The sequence below is a fragment of the Anolis sagrei genome, chromosome 8 (genome assembly GCF_037176765.1).
Source record: "Anolis sagrei isolate rAnoSag1 chromosome 8, rAnoSag1.mat, whole genome shotgun sequence".
NCBI lineage: Eukaryota > Metazoa > Chordata > Lepidosauria > Squamata > Dactyloidae > Anolis > Anolis sagrei.
In genome coordinates, this window is record NC_090028.1 from 37,859,658 (window position 1) to 37,877,711 (window position 18,054).

At 40.1% G+C, this 18,054-nt stretch overlaps 1 protein-coding gene across 2 annotated transcripts in view; it reads left to right on the plus strand.

Annotated features, from left to right (window-relative positions):
- The window catches only part of VPS35 (VPS35 retromer complex component), a 54,820-nt gene that overhangs the window by 26,066 nt on the left and 10,700 nt on the right, over window positions 1-18,054 (plus strand). For both annotated transcript variants that reach the window (XR_010910274.1, XM_060787908.2), the window contains exons 10-13: window positions 543-691; window positions 1,906-2,113; window positions 4,212-4,367; window positions 15,755-15,877. Coding sequence is in view for 1 of the 2 variants with exons in the window: in XM_060787908.2 (XP_060643891.2) it covers window positions 543-691; window positions 1,906-2,113; window positions 4,212-4,367; window positions 15,755-15,877 (636 nt within the window). In the remaining variant the exon portion in view is untranslated. The remainder of the gene's footprint in view (window positions 1-542; window positions 692-1,905; window positions 2,114-4,211; window positions 4,368-15,754; window positions 15,878-18,054) is intronic.

Sequence of the window (18,054 nt, forward strand, 5' to 3'; positions counted from 1 at the left end):
TCTTTTTCTATGAAAATTGGAATTGACTTTAGAATCAAACCACCCCGACATCCAAAATGGGTTTTGAATCATATTTTTGGATGAACCAAGCCTAGTGAATAGTATTAAAAACGTAAATTCAGTAAATAAAAACAGCTTTTATTCATGTGTGTTGTATGTCACACACTCCAGCCCTGTTTGGATATTATGAAAGTGTATATTGGGAATATACAGTCTGAAGAGGTGAGCCTTCATTCTCTGTTGAGATTCTCCATGCAACCCAGAATTGCAGGAAAATCACTGTTGTTGTCTGCATAGGAATCCTCTACACACACAGGAGGTTCCTTTCCAGAAAACAAGGAGGATTACGGAAATAACTGTTTAATAATGGGATGCTCATCTTCCGTGTGCCATGCCTGGATAGGGCTCCCATAAGTTACGATAGCACACTTACTCCTTCATATATGCAGCCTCAAATTGTCTTGTTAGGTCAAAATAAAGTGTAAATATAATACGAATGTAATAATACAACTGCATGTTTTTCTATATTGTCTGCACTTCAGTCTCGGCAAGACATGCCTTCGGAGGATGTGGTATCGTTACAAGTCTCTCTCATTAACCTGGCTATGAAGTGTTACCCAGATCGGGTCGACTATGTAGACAAAGTATTAGAGACAACAGTGGAGATATTCAACAAGCTTAACTTGGAACAGTAAGTAAATGAACAATAATCCTCTGACCTGACCAATCCCTGCATAAATGCCCTTGGAAGCACTTTATTTTACTTGTTAGTGCAATTAAACCCAGCTTCATCCCTCGGACCCTCTGTCCAGATACATTATATTGCTCTCTCACCCAGTGTTTTTAAACTTTTAATCCTTGCAACCATCCCTGCCCACTCTGATTAATTCACTGTGTTCAAATATTGTGATTTTATATTGTCTGATGTGCTTAATTATAATGTCTCTTGTATTTTAATTTATTTTATTATATATTTTTATTGTATTATATTTATTTATTTTATTATATATTATATTTATTATATTTTTATTTTTGTATTCTCATGTGTACATTTGCATTGTTGCACTGCTGGGCTTGGCCTCATGTAGGCCACCCTGAGTCCCCTTGGAGAGATGGTGGCGGGATATATATAAAGTGGTGCAGTTGGCTGGGAGTTAGCTGCATTAAGATCACTACTGACCAAAGGGTCATGAGTTCGAAGCCAGCCCAGGTTGGAGTGAGCTTCCGACCAATTTGTGTAGCTTGTTGTCGACCTTTGCAGCCCGAAAGACAGTTGCATCTGTCAAGTAGGAAATTTAGGTACCACTTATGTGGGGCGGCTAATTTAATTAATTTACGAGGCCATAAACATCTCCAGCAAGCCTGCGAAGAATGAGGAAGTACTTCATCAGTGTCACAAATGGTCGGTGAAGCAACAGCTCCCCTGGTGGCCAGAATACCCTCATGAAAAAGCTGGATTGTTAAATAGCCTCTGAATGTCTGTCTATATATGTTGTGTGTCTATGGCATTGAATGTTTGCCATGTATATGTACATTGTAATCTGCCCTGAGTCCCCTGCGGGGTGAGAAGGGCGGAATATAAGTACTGTAGATAAAAATAAATTATTATTATTATTATTATTATTATTATTATTACTATCTTCTGTTAATCAGGGCGAATGGTGGGGAAACAAAGCCTGCTGCAACTGGCTGATTTTTAGACTGAGGCTGGCTTTAAATAGGTATTCGATATTTGTTTAACAAAATGGTCTTAACAAGAGTGTCCAACTGGGATTTCAAGCCTGCCAGCTGCACTGCATCACGATTGCGTTGCTTTGATATTTGTTTTTTGCTTCCTGAGATGATGACTTTTAAACAAATGGGCCCGAGAACTATAATATTTACATTCCGCTTTTATTGTCCCAGCATTGCTACAAGCAGTGCTGTTTCCAAGGAACTCACGAGGCTCCTGAAGATCCCGGTCGACACGTACAACAACGCCCTGACCGTTTTGAAACTGAAACACTTCCACCCGCTGTTTGAATACTTTGACTATGAATCCAGGAAGAGCATGAGTTGCTATGTGCTTAGCAATGTGCTGGATTACAACACGGAAATTGTCTCCCAAGACCAGGTATGGCAGCACTCCCATAATCCAGAGGCTGAGCATACTATAGGGACACTTGGGCCCTCCAGATGTTTTGGACTTTTGGACTCCCACAATTCCTGGCCTCAGTCCCCTTCCTTTCCCCCCTTGACCGCTTAAGCTTCGGCCTACTCACTCTCCTCAGGATGACACTAGCCCTGACCCACTGACTCTAACCGGCTTCGGCCTACTAACTCTTTCAGCGCTTGACTCACACTTCTTTTTTTATATATATAATGAATTTTTATTAAAGGATTAAGGGGAGTTGGGAACAAAAAAATGAGAGAAAGAAAAAAAAATATTTCCAGTGTATATGAAAAGTGGGGGAACAATCATATAGAAGAAAAGTGAGGAAGAAAAAAGAAAGAGAAAATTAAAATTAAAAAAAATTAAAAACAAAAATAAAGAAAAAAGAATAAAGATATATCTATATAAATAAAAATGTAACGTTCGTTTATGGGATTAACATAACTCAAAAACCACTGGACGAATTGACATGAAATTTGGACACAATACACCTATCAGGTGAACGAGTGACCATCACTCATAAAAACACTGAAAAACACAACAGAAGGGACTTAAAAAGCCAAAAACCCCAAAAAATTAGGTTACAACACATGCGCAAAACCACATATGTACAGAAACACACCTATATACACATATACACAAATATATACACACATATATGCACACACAAAACACACAGAAAGGGAGGAGAAAGGAAGGAGACGAGGGAGAGAAAGGAGAAATAGGGAAGGAGAGAAGGAAAGAAAGAAAGGTAAAGAAGGAGAGAAGGAAATAAAAAGTGAAAGAGGGAAGGAAGAGAAGGAACGAAAGAAAGAGAGAAGGAAGGAAGGAAAGAGACAAGGAAGGATGGGACAAAAGAGCAAAGGAAGCAAGAAAAGAAACAGGTAGAAAGAAAAAGGGAAAGAAAAAAAGGGAAGGAAGGAAAGAGACAAGGAAGGATGGGACAAAAGAGCAAAGGAAGCAAGAAAAGAAACAGGTAGAAAGAAAAAGGGAAAGAAAAAAAGGGAAGGAAGGAAAGAGGGAGGGAAGGAAGGAAAGAAAAAGGGAGGGAAGGTTGGCCACAGCAACCCGTGGCGGGTACAGCTAGTAAAAGATAAAAAAAGTTGTTGCTTGTGACTTCCATCTCCTCTTTGGTTTTCGGGTGCTTCTTTTCCTTAGTAACTGTTCATAAATGAAGGATTGTTTATTAATATTTTGTCAACACAATGAAACAAGCTTCCAAAATAACAATTACTATATACCAGGAGATTCTTCATAAGTACATGACGTCAGAAATAGTAACTCAAATATTGTTAAATGCAATATAATGAAATATCAGCTTCCAAAATAACAATTTCTATATTGTAGAAGGTTCTTCGTCTATATATGACGTCAGAAACAGTAACACAACAAGGTCTCCCGGGTTGTTTCCCTTGTTTCGTAATATCTTCTTCAGGTGTTATTATCTATGATGCTTGAATTCAATTCTAATTATGTGCTTTCATTTATAAACAGTTACTATTTGATCATGTTAATGTTCCCACATTATATTTAATGAAGAATTTCCTGTAATATAGAAATTGTGATTTGCAATCTGCAGTTTCTGTATTTGTTGTTATAGATATCTGTGCATGTTACACGACTTTTCTAAGAGTCATAAGTGTTTGTATCCAAAATATACTGTATTTACTTGAATCTAACACTCACCTTTTTTTTGTTAAATGACCTTTTCAGAATTAGGGTTTGTATTAGATTCATGTAATATGGTAATTTCTGATATCTTCCAACTCTATGATTCTAATTCTTTTGATATTTGCAACATGAACAATGGAAATCTTAGATTTTTAGGCAGAATCAGATTCTCCGAGCTCCCCTCAAGGAGTACTTCTTAAGCTATCTAATGTAGGGGACTAGCAGAGGATTTTATATCTCAGTGCACTAAGGATTTTCTGCTTTGATTGAATATTAGTGGAATGAATGGCATTTTACTTGTATTTCTCAGAACTAAGTTGATTTTTTCATTGTTGTTATCCTTCTCAGCTCTGTTTAACGAGATACATTGTTGTGTTTTCTTTTTCAGGTGGATGCTATAATGAACCTCGTCTCGACGCTGATCCAGGACCAGCCTGACCAGCCGGCTGAAGACCCTGACCCTGAAGATTTTGCTGATGAGCAGGGCCTTGTGGGCAGGTTTATTCACCTCCTTCGGTCAGATGATCCCAATCAGCAGTACCTGGTACGACTTTTCTAAGAGTCAAAAGTGTTTGTATCCAAAATATACTGTATTTACTTTAATCCGATGCTCACCATTTTAGGTTAAATGACTTTTTCAAAATTAGGGTTCGTATTAGATTCACGTAATATGGTAACTCTGGCGCAGATGGCTGGGAGTCAGCTGCATTAAGATCACTACTGACTAAAAGGTCATAAGTTCAAAGCCAGCCCAGGTCGGAGTGAGCTTCCGACCATTGTGTAGCTCGTTGTCGACCTTTGCAGCCTGAAAGACAGTTGCATCTGTCAAGTAGGAAATTTAGGTACCGCTTATGCGGGGAGGCTAATTTAACTAATTTATGACGCCATGAAAATCTCCAGCAACATGCAAAAAGAATGAGGAAGTACTCCATCATTGTCACTAATGGCTGGTGAAGCGACAGCTTCCCTGGTGGCCAGAATACCCTCATGAAAGTTAAATAGCCTTTGTGTGTCTGTCTATATATGTTGTGTGTCTATGACAGGGGTCCACAAACTTTTTAAACAGAGGGCCAGGTCACAGTCCCTCAAACTGTTGGAGGGCTGGATTATAATTTGAAAAAAACATGAACTCCTATGCACGCTGCACATATCTTATTTGTAGTATAAAAAACACTTTAAAATAATATAATAATTAAAATGAGGAACAATATTAACAAATATAAACTTATTAGTATTTCAATGGGAACTGTGGGCCTGATGATGAGATAGGATTGTTATTATTGTTATGTGCTTTTGAGTAGTTTCAGACTTAGGTTGACCCTGAGCGAGGGCCGGGTAGATGACCTTGGAGGGCTGTATCCGGCCCCTGGGCCTTAGTTTGAGGACCCCTGGTCTATGGCATTCGTTGTTTGCCATATATATGTACATTGTAATCCGCCCTGAGTGCCCTGCGTGGTGAGAAGGGCAGAATATAAATACTATAAATAAATAAATAAATAATCTTAGTGCTGAGCCAAAGCGATAGAGTAAACAGCTTCAGGAGTTCTTGGAGCTCCTATTTTAGGGATGTTATTTCTAATTTAATTGCCACAGCACAATGCTGTACAATCCTGGGATTTGTAGTTTGGTGAAGGCTCAGGTAAAAGTAAATGTTTTCCCTTGACATTAAGTCTAGTTGTATCCGACTCGTGGGGGTGGTGCTCATCTCCATTTCTAATCCGAAGAGCTGGCATTGTCCATAGGCACCTCCAAGTTCATGTGGCCAGCATGACTGCATGGAGCCCCATTACCTTCCCGCACAAGCGGTACCTAGTGATCTACTCACATTTGCATGCTTTCAAACTGCTAGTTTGGCAGAAGCTGGGGCTAACAGCTGGAGCTCACCCTGCTCCCCGGATTCAAACCGCCGACCTTTCAGTCAGCAAATTCGGCACCTCAACGGTTTAACCCACTGTGCCATCAGGGGTAGCTAGCTGAACCACTCACAATCTGTCACAGCCAACACTAGTGATATTTGGCTGTTGCTGTAGAAACCTAGTCGCAATCTCAATGGCTTTTTCTGATATAGAACTGGGTCATTGCCTTTCCACAATGTATAGTCCATTTATAGTACATGGCATTCATTGACCTTGCAAAGGCATTCGACACAGTTAATCGCAGCACTCTCTGGACCATCCTCCAAAAAATCGGGTATCCTAACAGATTTGTGAACATCCTGCGGCTCCTCCATGATGACATGATGGCAACAGTCTTGGATAGCAGTGGCTCCCAAAGTGACCCATTTAAGGTGGAATCGGGTCAAATAGGGATGTGTTATTGCCCCAACTCTATTCTCCATCTTCATCGCTATGATACTTCACCTTGTTGATGGGAAACTTCCCACCGGAGTGGAAATCGTCTATCGGACAGATGGCAAGCTATTCAACCTCAGCCGACTTAAAGCCAAAACCAAGGTTACAACAACATATGTTATAGAACTCCAGTATGCTGATGACAATGTCGTCTGTGCGCATTCAAAAGAAGACCTACAAGCCACTCTAAACACCTTCGCAGAAGCATACACAAAACTTGGCCTGTCACTGAACATCGAGAAAACCAAAGTGCTGTTCCAGCAGTCACCAGCCAGAGATACAGCTTAATGGTGTAACATTAGGAAACATTGACCATTTCCGCTACCTTGGCAGCCACCTCTCCACCAAAGTCAACATTGACACTGAAATACAACACCGCCTGAGCTCTGTGAGTGCAGCGTTTTTCCGAATGAAGCAGATAGTGTTTGAGGACCGGGACATCCGTAGGGATACCAAGGTGCTTGTTTATAAAGCTATTGTCTTCCCAACCCTGCAGTATTCCTGCGGGACGTGGACTATCTACAGACGTCACATGCAATTCCTAGAATGATTCCATCAGCGTTGCCTCTGGAAAATCCTGCAAATATTTTGGGAAGACAAGTGGACAAACGTCAGCGTGCTGGAAGAAGCAAAGATCACCAGCACTGAAGCGATGGTCCTCCGCCATCAACTCCGCTGGGCTGGCCACGTTGTCCGGATGCCCGACCACCGTCTCCCAAAGCAGTTGCTCTACTCTGAACTTAAGAATGGAAAACAGCATGTTGGTGGGCAGGAAAAGAGGTTTAAAGATGGGCTCAAAACCAACCTTAAAAACTCTGGCATAGACACTGAGAACTGGGAGGCCCTGGCCCTTGAGCGCTCCAGCTGGAGGTCAGCTGTGAACAGCAGTGCTGTAGAATTTGAAGAGGCATGAATGGAGGGAGAAAGGGAGAAACGTGCCAAGAGGAAGGTGCGTCAAGCCCGACCGAGACCACCTTCCACCTGGAAACCGATGCCCTCACTGCGGGAGAACATGCAGGTCAAGAATAGGGCTCCACAGCCACCTATGGACCCACCGCCAGGATACCAATCTTGGAAGACAATCCTACTCAGACAATGAGTAAGTAAGTAAGTCCTGCTAGTTTGTAGTATCATGCAACTGTCTTGAAAACCAATGTATTTTTTCATTGTGGGAACAAATAAAGGCATGGTCTTTTTTTTTAATATACAAAAATAACTTGTGGGGAACTACTAAAGCTAAAGAGCAATTTCTGGACTGAGAGACGTTTATCTTGCGTGCCTGCAATCAAACTGGAAAAAAACAAACAGAATTCAGTATCTACAAAGCATATTATCAGCCCTGGTTATCCACTTCTGTCTTCACTTTCGTCATCTTGTTAAACTCTGCTAATCCTGTGTGGCCCAGCGTGAGATCGGTATCAGAGCTTGGGAGGACAAATTGCAGGGAGTGTTGTTTTGATCTCCCCCATTCTCTCTTTGAGATAAGTTTCTGGTTCTTTCCAGATGTTTAAAAAAATGTAACTTCTAGTGCATCTCACTCTTGGCTTTCATGGCTTGGGCTGCTAGAAGCTGCATTGCAACAATATCTGAAAATCTGCACAGAAAAGCCATTGAAATCCACAAGCATGTGGACAATTTCAATAGAAAGGAGGAAACCATGAAAATGAACAAAATTTATTTATTATTTATTTATTAACCATCTTTATATACCGCCTTTCTCAGCCCGAATGCGACTCAGGGCGGTTTACAAGTGGCGCAATTCGAGGCCAACAAAACAAAGAACAATTAAAACATTTAGTATAAATAACATTTGATAAAATAAAGTAAAACCGATAAAAATAAATCTGTCCGCTACTACTAAAATTTTTTAAAATCAGGACACAGTAAATAAAGAGCAACACTTAAGAAACAGGGGAATTCCAGACAATAATCAAATCAGGGTAGCTAACACCTCCCAATAAAGGATCCCCAGGAAGCAACCAGCCTGGCTTTGAAGCTGCAAGGCCATTAAATACTAATCAAGGTGGCCAATTGCCACATTCTCACTTACCTCAAGCAGACAAAAGTTCTTTCTCCCACCCTGGACATTCCACAGATATATAAACCCCACTTGCCTAGTTTCCAACAGAACCCTCAACCTCTGAGGATGCCTGCCATAGATGTGGGCAAAACGTCAGGAGAGAATGCTTCTGGAACATGGCCATACAGCCTGGAAAATTCACAGCAACCCAATATCTGAAAATACCAGCATTTCATTCTCAACATAAAACTGAGATATGCTGTTGGGACCAGAAATCTCTTGAGGCTTTGTGCAGATGTAGTAATAATTGTCTGCAAATTTACGTTTTTGCAGAGTGGCATAAGGAGGTGGTATGTCTCCTTACACAATAGTTTTGCTAGACAGTGCAGTGGTTTTTTAACATACCTGTACATACCATTGCATGTCTGGCTATCATTCTGCTTCTTTTCAAATATCCTGAGCACTTCCTGTAAGTATGCTTTTGGACCTTTTCACCCCACTGGCTCCCAGTATGGAACTTGGCCAGGGAGTTTCAGATACCTATATAGGAGACGTTCTGGAAACCTAAGACATCCGACAAGCCTGATTTCTGAAATGTGGCTGTTAAATTACATTTAGATGGCTCTTTAATAATAATAATAATAATAATAATAATAATAATAATAATTTAGTTCCTTGGAAACAGCACTGTTTGTAGCAATGCTGCGACAATAAAAGTGTTGTGCAGATCCCAGTAGGCTGGCCTTTTGCAGCTGGCAGATGGTAATCTTGTCAGCGCCAATTGTGTTTAAGTGCAGGCCAAGGTCTTTAGGCACTGCACCCAGTGTGCCAGTCACCACTGGGACCCCCTTGACTGGCTTGTGCCTGAGTCTTTGCAGTTCGTTCTTTAAATCCTCATATCATGTCAGCTTTCCCAGTTGTTTCCCTTCAATCCTGTCCGATGTGTGATCCAATACAACAGCAAGCAGAGCGATCTTGTTTGCTGTGGACTCACCTTGTTGTGTTTCAAAGCCTGGCTGGTTGCTGCCTGGGGGATCCTGAAAAATGATAATAATAATAATAATAATGTATTGTCGAAGGCTTTCATGGCTGGAATCACTGGGTTGTTGTTTGTTTTTCAGGCTATATGGCCATGTTCTAGAAGCATTCTCTCCTGACGTTTCTCCTGCATCTATGGCAAGCATCCTCAGAGGTTGTGAGGTCTCACAACCTCTGAGGATGGTTGCCATAGATGCAGGTGGAACATCAGGAGAGAATGCCTCTAGAACATGGCCATATAGCCTGAAAAACCTACAATAACCCAATAATAATAATAATCATCATCATCATCATCATCATCATCATCATCATCATCATCATCCAGCATATAGATCTTGTTTGCTGTGACATACTGTGTTTTTGTGTCAATAATAATAATAATAATAATAATAATAATATAACTCCTGAGATGTGAATATTATGTGGATGTTTATGTATGGTTCTCAAGAAAAGAAAAGAAAAGGAAGGGAGAAAAAGGGAAAAAAAGAAAAGAGAAGGGAAAGAATAAAAAAAGAAATAAAAAGAAATATGTAATACTATGTGGACAAGCTGGAATGCTATACAATAGAAAAAAGTGATTCCTGGAAAAGTTGTATATGTTGGCATAATGCTAATGAAACATTTGATTATGGTTTTGGACATCTTTCAATTTACGCAAATTGGGTCTTTGCAGTTGTCCATGCCTGTGTATGTAAAATAGTCAGAAAGCTCTTGTCATAAGAGAGTACTTTGTTGCCTTCTCCCATTCTTGTTTTCTTTTTTATTGATGTAATATCAAGATGTATTTGGACATACTCTGAAACCATCTTGATCATGAAGATACATTTCTTGCCTTGTAAGGAATCCCCCCCCCCCCCCAAAAAAATACATTGGCATTTATTTTTTGCATATGATACGGGGGTGGGAGTAGCTGATGACACTATTGATGTTAGCTAGATAGACACAGTTCTAGTTAGGAATAGTTTGCATGGATTTTCCTTTGAAAGTGTCTTAAACTCGAGTGAATGGTATAATATGTTATACCTACTTTGTACAAGTTGCTGTCTACATACAGATCTAGACATGTTCCAGTATTTCTGAACGTATATTTTCTGATTATATATGAGATTGTGTCAAATAATTAATTTAAAAAAAATATTTAAGAAAAAGAAAGAAAGAAAGAAATAGGAGACAAATGTTATATAGAATGTTAATCTATAAGGTTCACCTCAAAAAGGATTAATATGTAAAAGAAAACAATCCTCATGTTGGTGGGAACTATAAATGTTGTGTATGTATTAAAATAAATATATATAATAAAAATAAAATAAAATAATAATAATATTTGCCGATACATCACACAGTCCTAGACTGTGTGATCCAATACAACAGCCAGCAGAGTGGTGTCTTCTGTGGACTCATCTTGTTGTGTTTCTAATAGATACTCCACTTTGTAAGATACTCCACTTTGGCAGAAAAAATGAAATGCAAAGATACAGAATTGGTGATGCCTGGCTCGAGAGCAGTACGTGTGAAAAAGATCTTGGAGTCCTCGTGGACAACAAGTTAAACATGAGCCAGGAATGTGATGTGGCAGCAAAAAAAGCCAATGGGATTTTGGCCTGCATCAATAGGAGCATAGTGTCTAGATCTAAGGAAGTAATGCTACCCCTCTATTCTGCTTTGGTTAGACCACATCTGGAATATTGTGTCCAATTCTGGGCACCACAATTCAAGAGAGATATTGACAAGCTGGAATGTGTCCAGAGGAGGGCGACTAAAATGATCAAGGGTCTGGAGAACAAGCCCTATGAGGAGCGGCTTAAAGATCTGGGCATGTTTAGTCTGAAGAAGAGAAGGCTGAGAGGAGATATGATAGCCATGTATAAATATGTGAGAGGAAGCCACAGGGAGGAGGGAGCAAGCTTGTTTTCTGCTTCCTTGGAGACTAGGACGCGGAACAATGGCTTCAAACTACAAGAGAGGAGATTCCATCTGAACATTAGGAAGAACTTCCTGACTGTGAGAGCCGTTCAGCAGTGGAACTCTCTGCCCCAGAGTGTGGTGGAGGCTCCTTCTTTGGAAGCTTTTAAGCAGAGGCTGGATGGCCATTTGTCAGGGGTGATTTGAATGCAACATTCCTGCTTCTTGGCAGAATGGGGTTGGACTGCCCATGAGGTCTCTTCCAACTCTTTGATTCTATGATTCTATGATTAATAATAATAATAATAATAATAATAATAATTATTATTATTATTATTATAGCTGCAGGTAGACTTCGGGAAGCACTGTGTATTGTTGCTTTCCACTGCTTTCTAAGTTACTGAAAAGGGGAAATGAAAGGGTGGGAAAGCACAATAACTTACTCAGCCATCTTGTACCCCACTGAGTCATTAATGTTTGCAGGAACAATTTATGCTGGTTTTAAATAATGACAGAAAAGAGAGGCCCCAGAATCCTCTCTGTCTGCAGAGTTGGATGAAATGCTAAGAAATGCACATTGAATGCCACCTGGCTTATGTTAATAGCAGAGGCAGTTGCCGCTTCAGAAACATGAGGATTCAGCTGGCTCCTTTCATCAGTCCCGGTGAATAGCCAATTTTTGGGTGCGTTTAACTGAAGGCAGTTAAAGCTTGATAGCTGATGTAACTACCATAATTCTTAGTAAGATAAAAGGAAAGGAAATGTAATTTTCTTTGGATGGGAAACACATTTTCTATACAGAAGATGCATTGAGAGTCCTTTAAAACGAATGAATATGAATTTTTAAAATGAAAATAGAGCAAGTCCACAATCTCCTGGCACCTATAATGAGTAATATAATCATATAGGTAATATGGCAGTGATTATCATGTAGTTATCTTTCAGTAATTGCACTACAGTCTCCCATAACCTATTGTTCATCTATGAGTGATTAAATGCAGCCTCCGTCTCCAAAGGGACCATATAGCTCTGACGATTAGGAGTGTGTGCGTCGGGCGCAAATGGAGAGGGAGTTTCTATTCTCTCGCGTCTTTGAGTGGTCTCTCATCCTTTCTTTGGAGATTCTGAGAGCTTCAAAAGTAATGTTTCCATCCCCAGCATTTTGCAGAAGGCGAGGGAATGTGGCTGGGAGGCATTTGAATTGCTCCAAGGGCCTGGCTTCAGGCAGCGACTGTCATTCTGGTCTTTGCAACATCATAGTATGTCATGCTGTGAATGTTATGATGTGAAAAAACAAATGCAGGCAGCTCGCAAAGTGATAAATGGAAACACTGCTGTTTTGGTGCCTGCGTAATGAGCTTCCTGAATTCAGTGCTGTATAACATTGCAATCTGCTGTAATCTCAAGACATCTTTGAGACAGGATTGCGTTACGGTTTTGGAGAGGAAGGTCTGTCAGCTCTTATGAGCTGCAATGACTAAGTGATAATTCTAGGTTCAGTAGCAATTTATAGGAGATTTGGCTTACTTCACAAACATGCAAATCCATCGGCTTTTTGTACTGTTGTTTTATTTTATTTATCGTGTCATCAGCAACCATACCATTGTATTACATTTCCAACAGAACAAAACAAACAAACAGATTAAAAATAACACAGATTTTGCAAACTTGGTATTCGATTAAATGTCCTTTGACCAGTATCTGGCCACTTGGAGTGCCTCTGGTGTTGCCGCAAGAAGGTCCTCCATTGTTGCAGGGCTCAGGTTGCATTGCAGCAGGTGGTCAGTGGTTTGCTCTTCTCCACACTCGCATGTCGTGGATTCCACCCTGTAGCCCCATTTCTTAAAGTTGGCTCTGCATCTTGTGGTGCCAGAGCGCAGTCTGTTCAGCGCCCAATCTTCTGTGTGCCCAGGGGGGAGTCTCTCATCTGGTATCACCCACGGATTGAGGTGCTGGGTTTGGGCCTGCCACTTTTGGACTCTCGCTTGCTGAAGTGTTCCAGCCAGTGTCTCTGTAGATATAAGAAAACTATGTCTTGATTTAAGTCATTGACATGCTGGCTGATATCCAAACAAGGGATGAGCTGGAGATGTCTCTGCCTTGGTCCTTTCGCTATTGGCTGCTACTTCCTGGAGGATGTCAGGTGGTGCAATACCAGCTAAGCAGTGTAATTTCTCCAGTGGTGTAGGGTGCAGACACCCCGTGATAATGCGGCATGTCTCATTAAGAGCTGCATCTACTGTTTTAGTGTGGTGGGATGTGTTCCACACTGGGCTTGCATACTCAGCAACAGAGTAGCATAGCGCAAGGGCAGATGTCTTCACGGTGTCTGGTTGTGATCCCCAGGTTGTGCCAGTCAGCTTTCGTATGATGTTGTTTCTAGCGCCCACTTTTTGCTTGATGTTCAGGCAGTGCTTTTTGTAGGTAAGAGCACGGTCCAGAGCGACTCCCAGGTATTTGGGTGTGCTGCAATGCTCCAGTGGGATTCCTTCCCAGATCATCCTCAGAGCTCGGGATGCTTGTCTGTTCTTAAGGTGAAAGGCGCATGTCTGTGTTTTAGATGGATTAGGGATCAGTTGGTTTTCCTGTTGTTGAACATCTATCTTTGGAAACACAGCTAGGACTTGGTTGACTCTAATGTTGGAAGACTTTCATAGCCTTCTAAATGGCAACAGATTCCATCATACTGTTGGGTTGCACCGATGAAGCTGATGGACCAAGAATATCTAGATGTTACAATTGGTTTCCAACACTGGCACTAGGTTGCCACTCAAACCTAGAACAAGTTTTGGCTTGGTAGTTGTGTGCTTTAAGAATATATAGGTCTTATATTGAAGTAAACTGTCCATCATGGTCAGTGTTTCTCAACCTTCCTCCTGCTGCGACCCCTTAATACAGCTCCCCATGTGCTGACCCCCAACCATAAAATTGTTTTCGTTGCTACTTCATAACTGGAATTTTGCTACTGTTACGAATCATCATGTAGATATCTGATATGTAGGATGGATTTTCATTCACTGGACCAAATTTGGCACAAATACCCAATACGTCCACATTTGAATACTGGTGGGGTGGGAGGGGGATTGAATCTGTCATTTGGGAGTTGTAGTTGCTGAAATGTATAGTTAGCCTACAATCAAAGAGCATTCTGAACTCCATCAATGATAGAATTGACCCAGACTTGTCACACAGAACTCCCATGACCAACAGAAAACACTGGAAGGGTTTGGTGGACATTGACCTTGAGTTTTGGAGTTCTAGTTCACCTATATCCAAAGAGCATTGTGGACTCAAAACAATGATGGATCAGGACCAAACTTGGCATGAATACTCAATATGCCCAAATGTGAACACTGGTGGAGTTTGTGGAAAATAGACCTTGACATTTGAGAGTTGTAATTGCTGGGATTTATAGTTCACCTACAATCAAAGAGCTTACTGAACCTCAACAATGATAGAATTGGGCCAAACTTCGCACACAGAACCACCATGACCAACAGAAAATACTTTTGGTCATGCTCTTTCTGATGGTCTTTGGTGACCCCTCTGACACCCCCTCGTGATCCCCCCCAGGGGTCCCGACCCCCAGGTTGAAAAACACTGATCTAGGTGATTGTATTGTTCTGCTTTGCTGTCCCGTTACACTGACCAACGTACCGTATATACTTGAGTATAAGCTGACCCGAATGTAAGCCGAGTCACCTAATTTTACCACAAATAACTGGGAAAACAGATTGAATCGAGTATAAGCTGAGGGTGGGAAATGCAGCAGCTACTGGTAAATTCCAAAGTAAAAATAGAAACCAATAACATTGCATTAATTTAGGCATCGGTAGGTTAAATGTTTTTGAATAAAACTTTAAGTTAAGATAAGACTGTCCTCTGATTAAAGCATTATTCTTCAGTTGAAATATGTTTACATGTCCTTCCAATAATAATAGAGTAAAATAATAAATATAATAATTATAATAGGGTAAAATAATGGAAATGTAACAATGACAGTAATAATAGAGTAAAATAAATAATAATAATAAATGTAATAATAACAATAATGAATAAAATAATAAATATAATAATAGAGTAAAATGATTAATGTAATAATAATAATAATAATAATAATAATAATAATAATAATAGAGTAAAATAATAAAAAACCTTGACTCAAGTATAAGCCGAGGGAGACTTTTTCAGCTTAAAAAAAGCACTGAAAAACTAGGCTTATACTCGAGTATATACAGTATATTTTGGTGCCTCAAATGTTTTTGGGTATATTTGACTGGCTGATTCCCAAAAGGGTACCAATTTTCCCCTGCCAATTCTAATTTTTGAGAAACAGGACATACGCCTTATACCAGTTGCCATCTGCTCACCCATAGGAAATCATGAAAACCATATCTATGAATGAAGGAAACCACAATAACCATATCTAAGAAGATCAATGCATTTTTTCTTATCTGCTTGAGAATGGAAATATCAGTGATAAACTCCATAGCCTTCAGTGTGCAAGAATGGTTTCAGAAATAACTCCAGAAGTTATATCATTTATGACTTCCTTATATTTATTTATGTGTGATCTAAAGTAGCTAAACAATAAATCCTGTGGTTTTTCTCTCTTGCTAGATTTTAAATACTGCTCGGAAACATTTCGGTGCTGGCGGAAACCAGCGTATTCGTTTTACGTTGCCGCCGTTGGTTTTTGCCGCATACCAGCTTGCGTTTCGCTATAAGGAAAATGCTAAAGAGGTGAGTGAACGAGTGAAGCACATTGTGCTGCCACAGATGCTTAGAAGAGACAGAATGGACACACAATGATCCCTGGAGAGCATTTCCACCAGATTTGAAGCTTCCCTGGAGGTAAAAAAAAAATGGGTGGTTTCAATCTTAAAATTCCACTAGTTTGGGGGAAATTTCAGGCCAAATTATGCAGAGGAAAGGTCATTCCTTGAAATAGAAGGTGAACAGGAAATAATTCAATTTTTTTTCAACTTATAGTGACCCCATAGATTTCATAGGATTTTCTTAGGTAGAGGAGGCAAGTTACTTCCTCTGAAAAATATCCTACAGCATGTGATGTTTGTTAGTATATTGTATATTGTACAATATACAATAGGAGCCCCCGGTGGCGCAGTGGGTTAAAGCACTGAGCTGCTGAGCTTGTTGATCGAAAGGTCGCAGGTTCAATTCCGGGGAGCGGCGTGAGCTTCCGCTGTCAGCCCTAGCTTCTGCCAACCTAGCAGTTCGAAAACATGCAAATGTGAGTAGATCAATAGGTACCGCTCCGGCGGGAAGGTAACGGCGCTCCATGCAGTCATGCCGGCCACATGACCTTGGAGGTGTCTATGGACAACGCTGGCTCTTCGGCTTAGAAATGGAGATGAGCACCACACCCCAGAGTCAGACATGACTGGACTCAATGTCAGGGGACTATCTTTACCTTTTTTTACAATATACAATAATATATTGTATATACATATAATATTTATAATATTATTATGTAATGCAATATAATACTACGAATAATAATATATTATAATTCTATATAAAATATAGTTTTATATCAGTTTTATGCTAATTTATGCAATGCTTTTGATACAAAATAAATAATTCTATGTTTTATATTACATGTTATATTACTAATAATATTACAATATAATGGTATCGTAGAATATAGTAATATATAATACTGATATTGTACTATGCTAATAATATAATATATGTATATACATCTTGTAAGCCGCTCTGAGTCCCCTTCGGGGTGAGAAGGGCAGCATATAAATGTCATACATAAATAAATAAATAGTGGTTTCCTATCCAAGTACTAACCGTGTCTGAGCTTGCGCTCTGTTGTATTCCAAGGCTGAGAATCACCCCTGTACTTAACACACACAGTCCAAGGTAAAATAGCAAAGCAGCCTATTGAAGAATATATACGAAAAGCAATTCAGAAAAATAGTATGAAAAACCAAAGTCTAAGTATCAGGAATAATCCACAGAATTCAAAGTACACGAGTAGCATCAAAAACCGGGAATACAAAAGCAGAATAAATCCAAAACATGAGATTCAGGGAAACATGGAATATGGAACTAGAAATCCCTTGACGTGACAGAAGTTCTATGCTCAATAACCAGCTTTGGCTTGACTGGTACAACAGTCTGCTGGTCTTGGTAATATAGACAGAAATTCATGCCTTCTCCCTTGGGAAACTAACAAGGACTTCTTGGCTAATAGGCATCTTGACCTTCGTAAACCCTCCTGAGAAGCTCTATGTTGATGCAACGTAAATCACCCATCTAACTGCTCATAATGTTTTAACTGCTTTAAACCTAATGATTTATTTATTGTTTTACACTATTGCTATATTGTTGTTTGTTTGTATCTGTGGCATCGAATTGTTGCCGAATGTAAGCAGTCCTGAGTCCCCCTTCGGGGGTTGAGAAGGACGGGATAGAAATGCCCGGAAATAAATAATAAATAATAATAAATTAGTCTATCCACCTGGACTTTCATTTTCATCCTCTGAGCTCAGTTCTGTTTCTGACCTTGCCTCCCCAGTGAACTGCCTTTCTGGAATGTGGTCTTCAGACAGAGATCACTCATTTTCAGGGCTTAAAATCTCTTGCTGGTGCTCCTACTGACTTGTAGACCCAGAATCCCTACTGTCATCAGGCAGACTAATAGGCCCAGAATCCCCACAGAGATCAGATGCAGGCACAATCAAAGGCTGGACTACAACACTCACTTTCTGTTGTTTAAAAAGACCCCAGAAATTGCAAAAAAAAATATTTATTTATTGGGTTGTTTTAGGTTTTTTCGGGCTATATGGCCATATTCTAAAGGCATTTTCTCCTGATGTTTCGCCTGCATCTATGGGAAGCATCCTCAGAGGTAGTGAGGATGCTTGCTGTAGATGCAGGCGAAA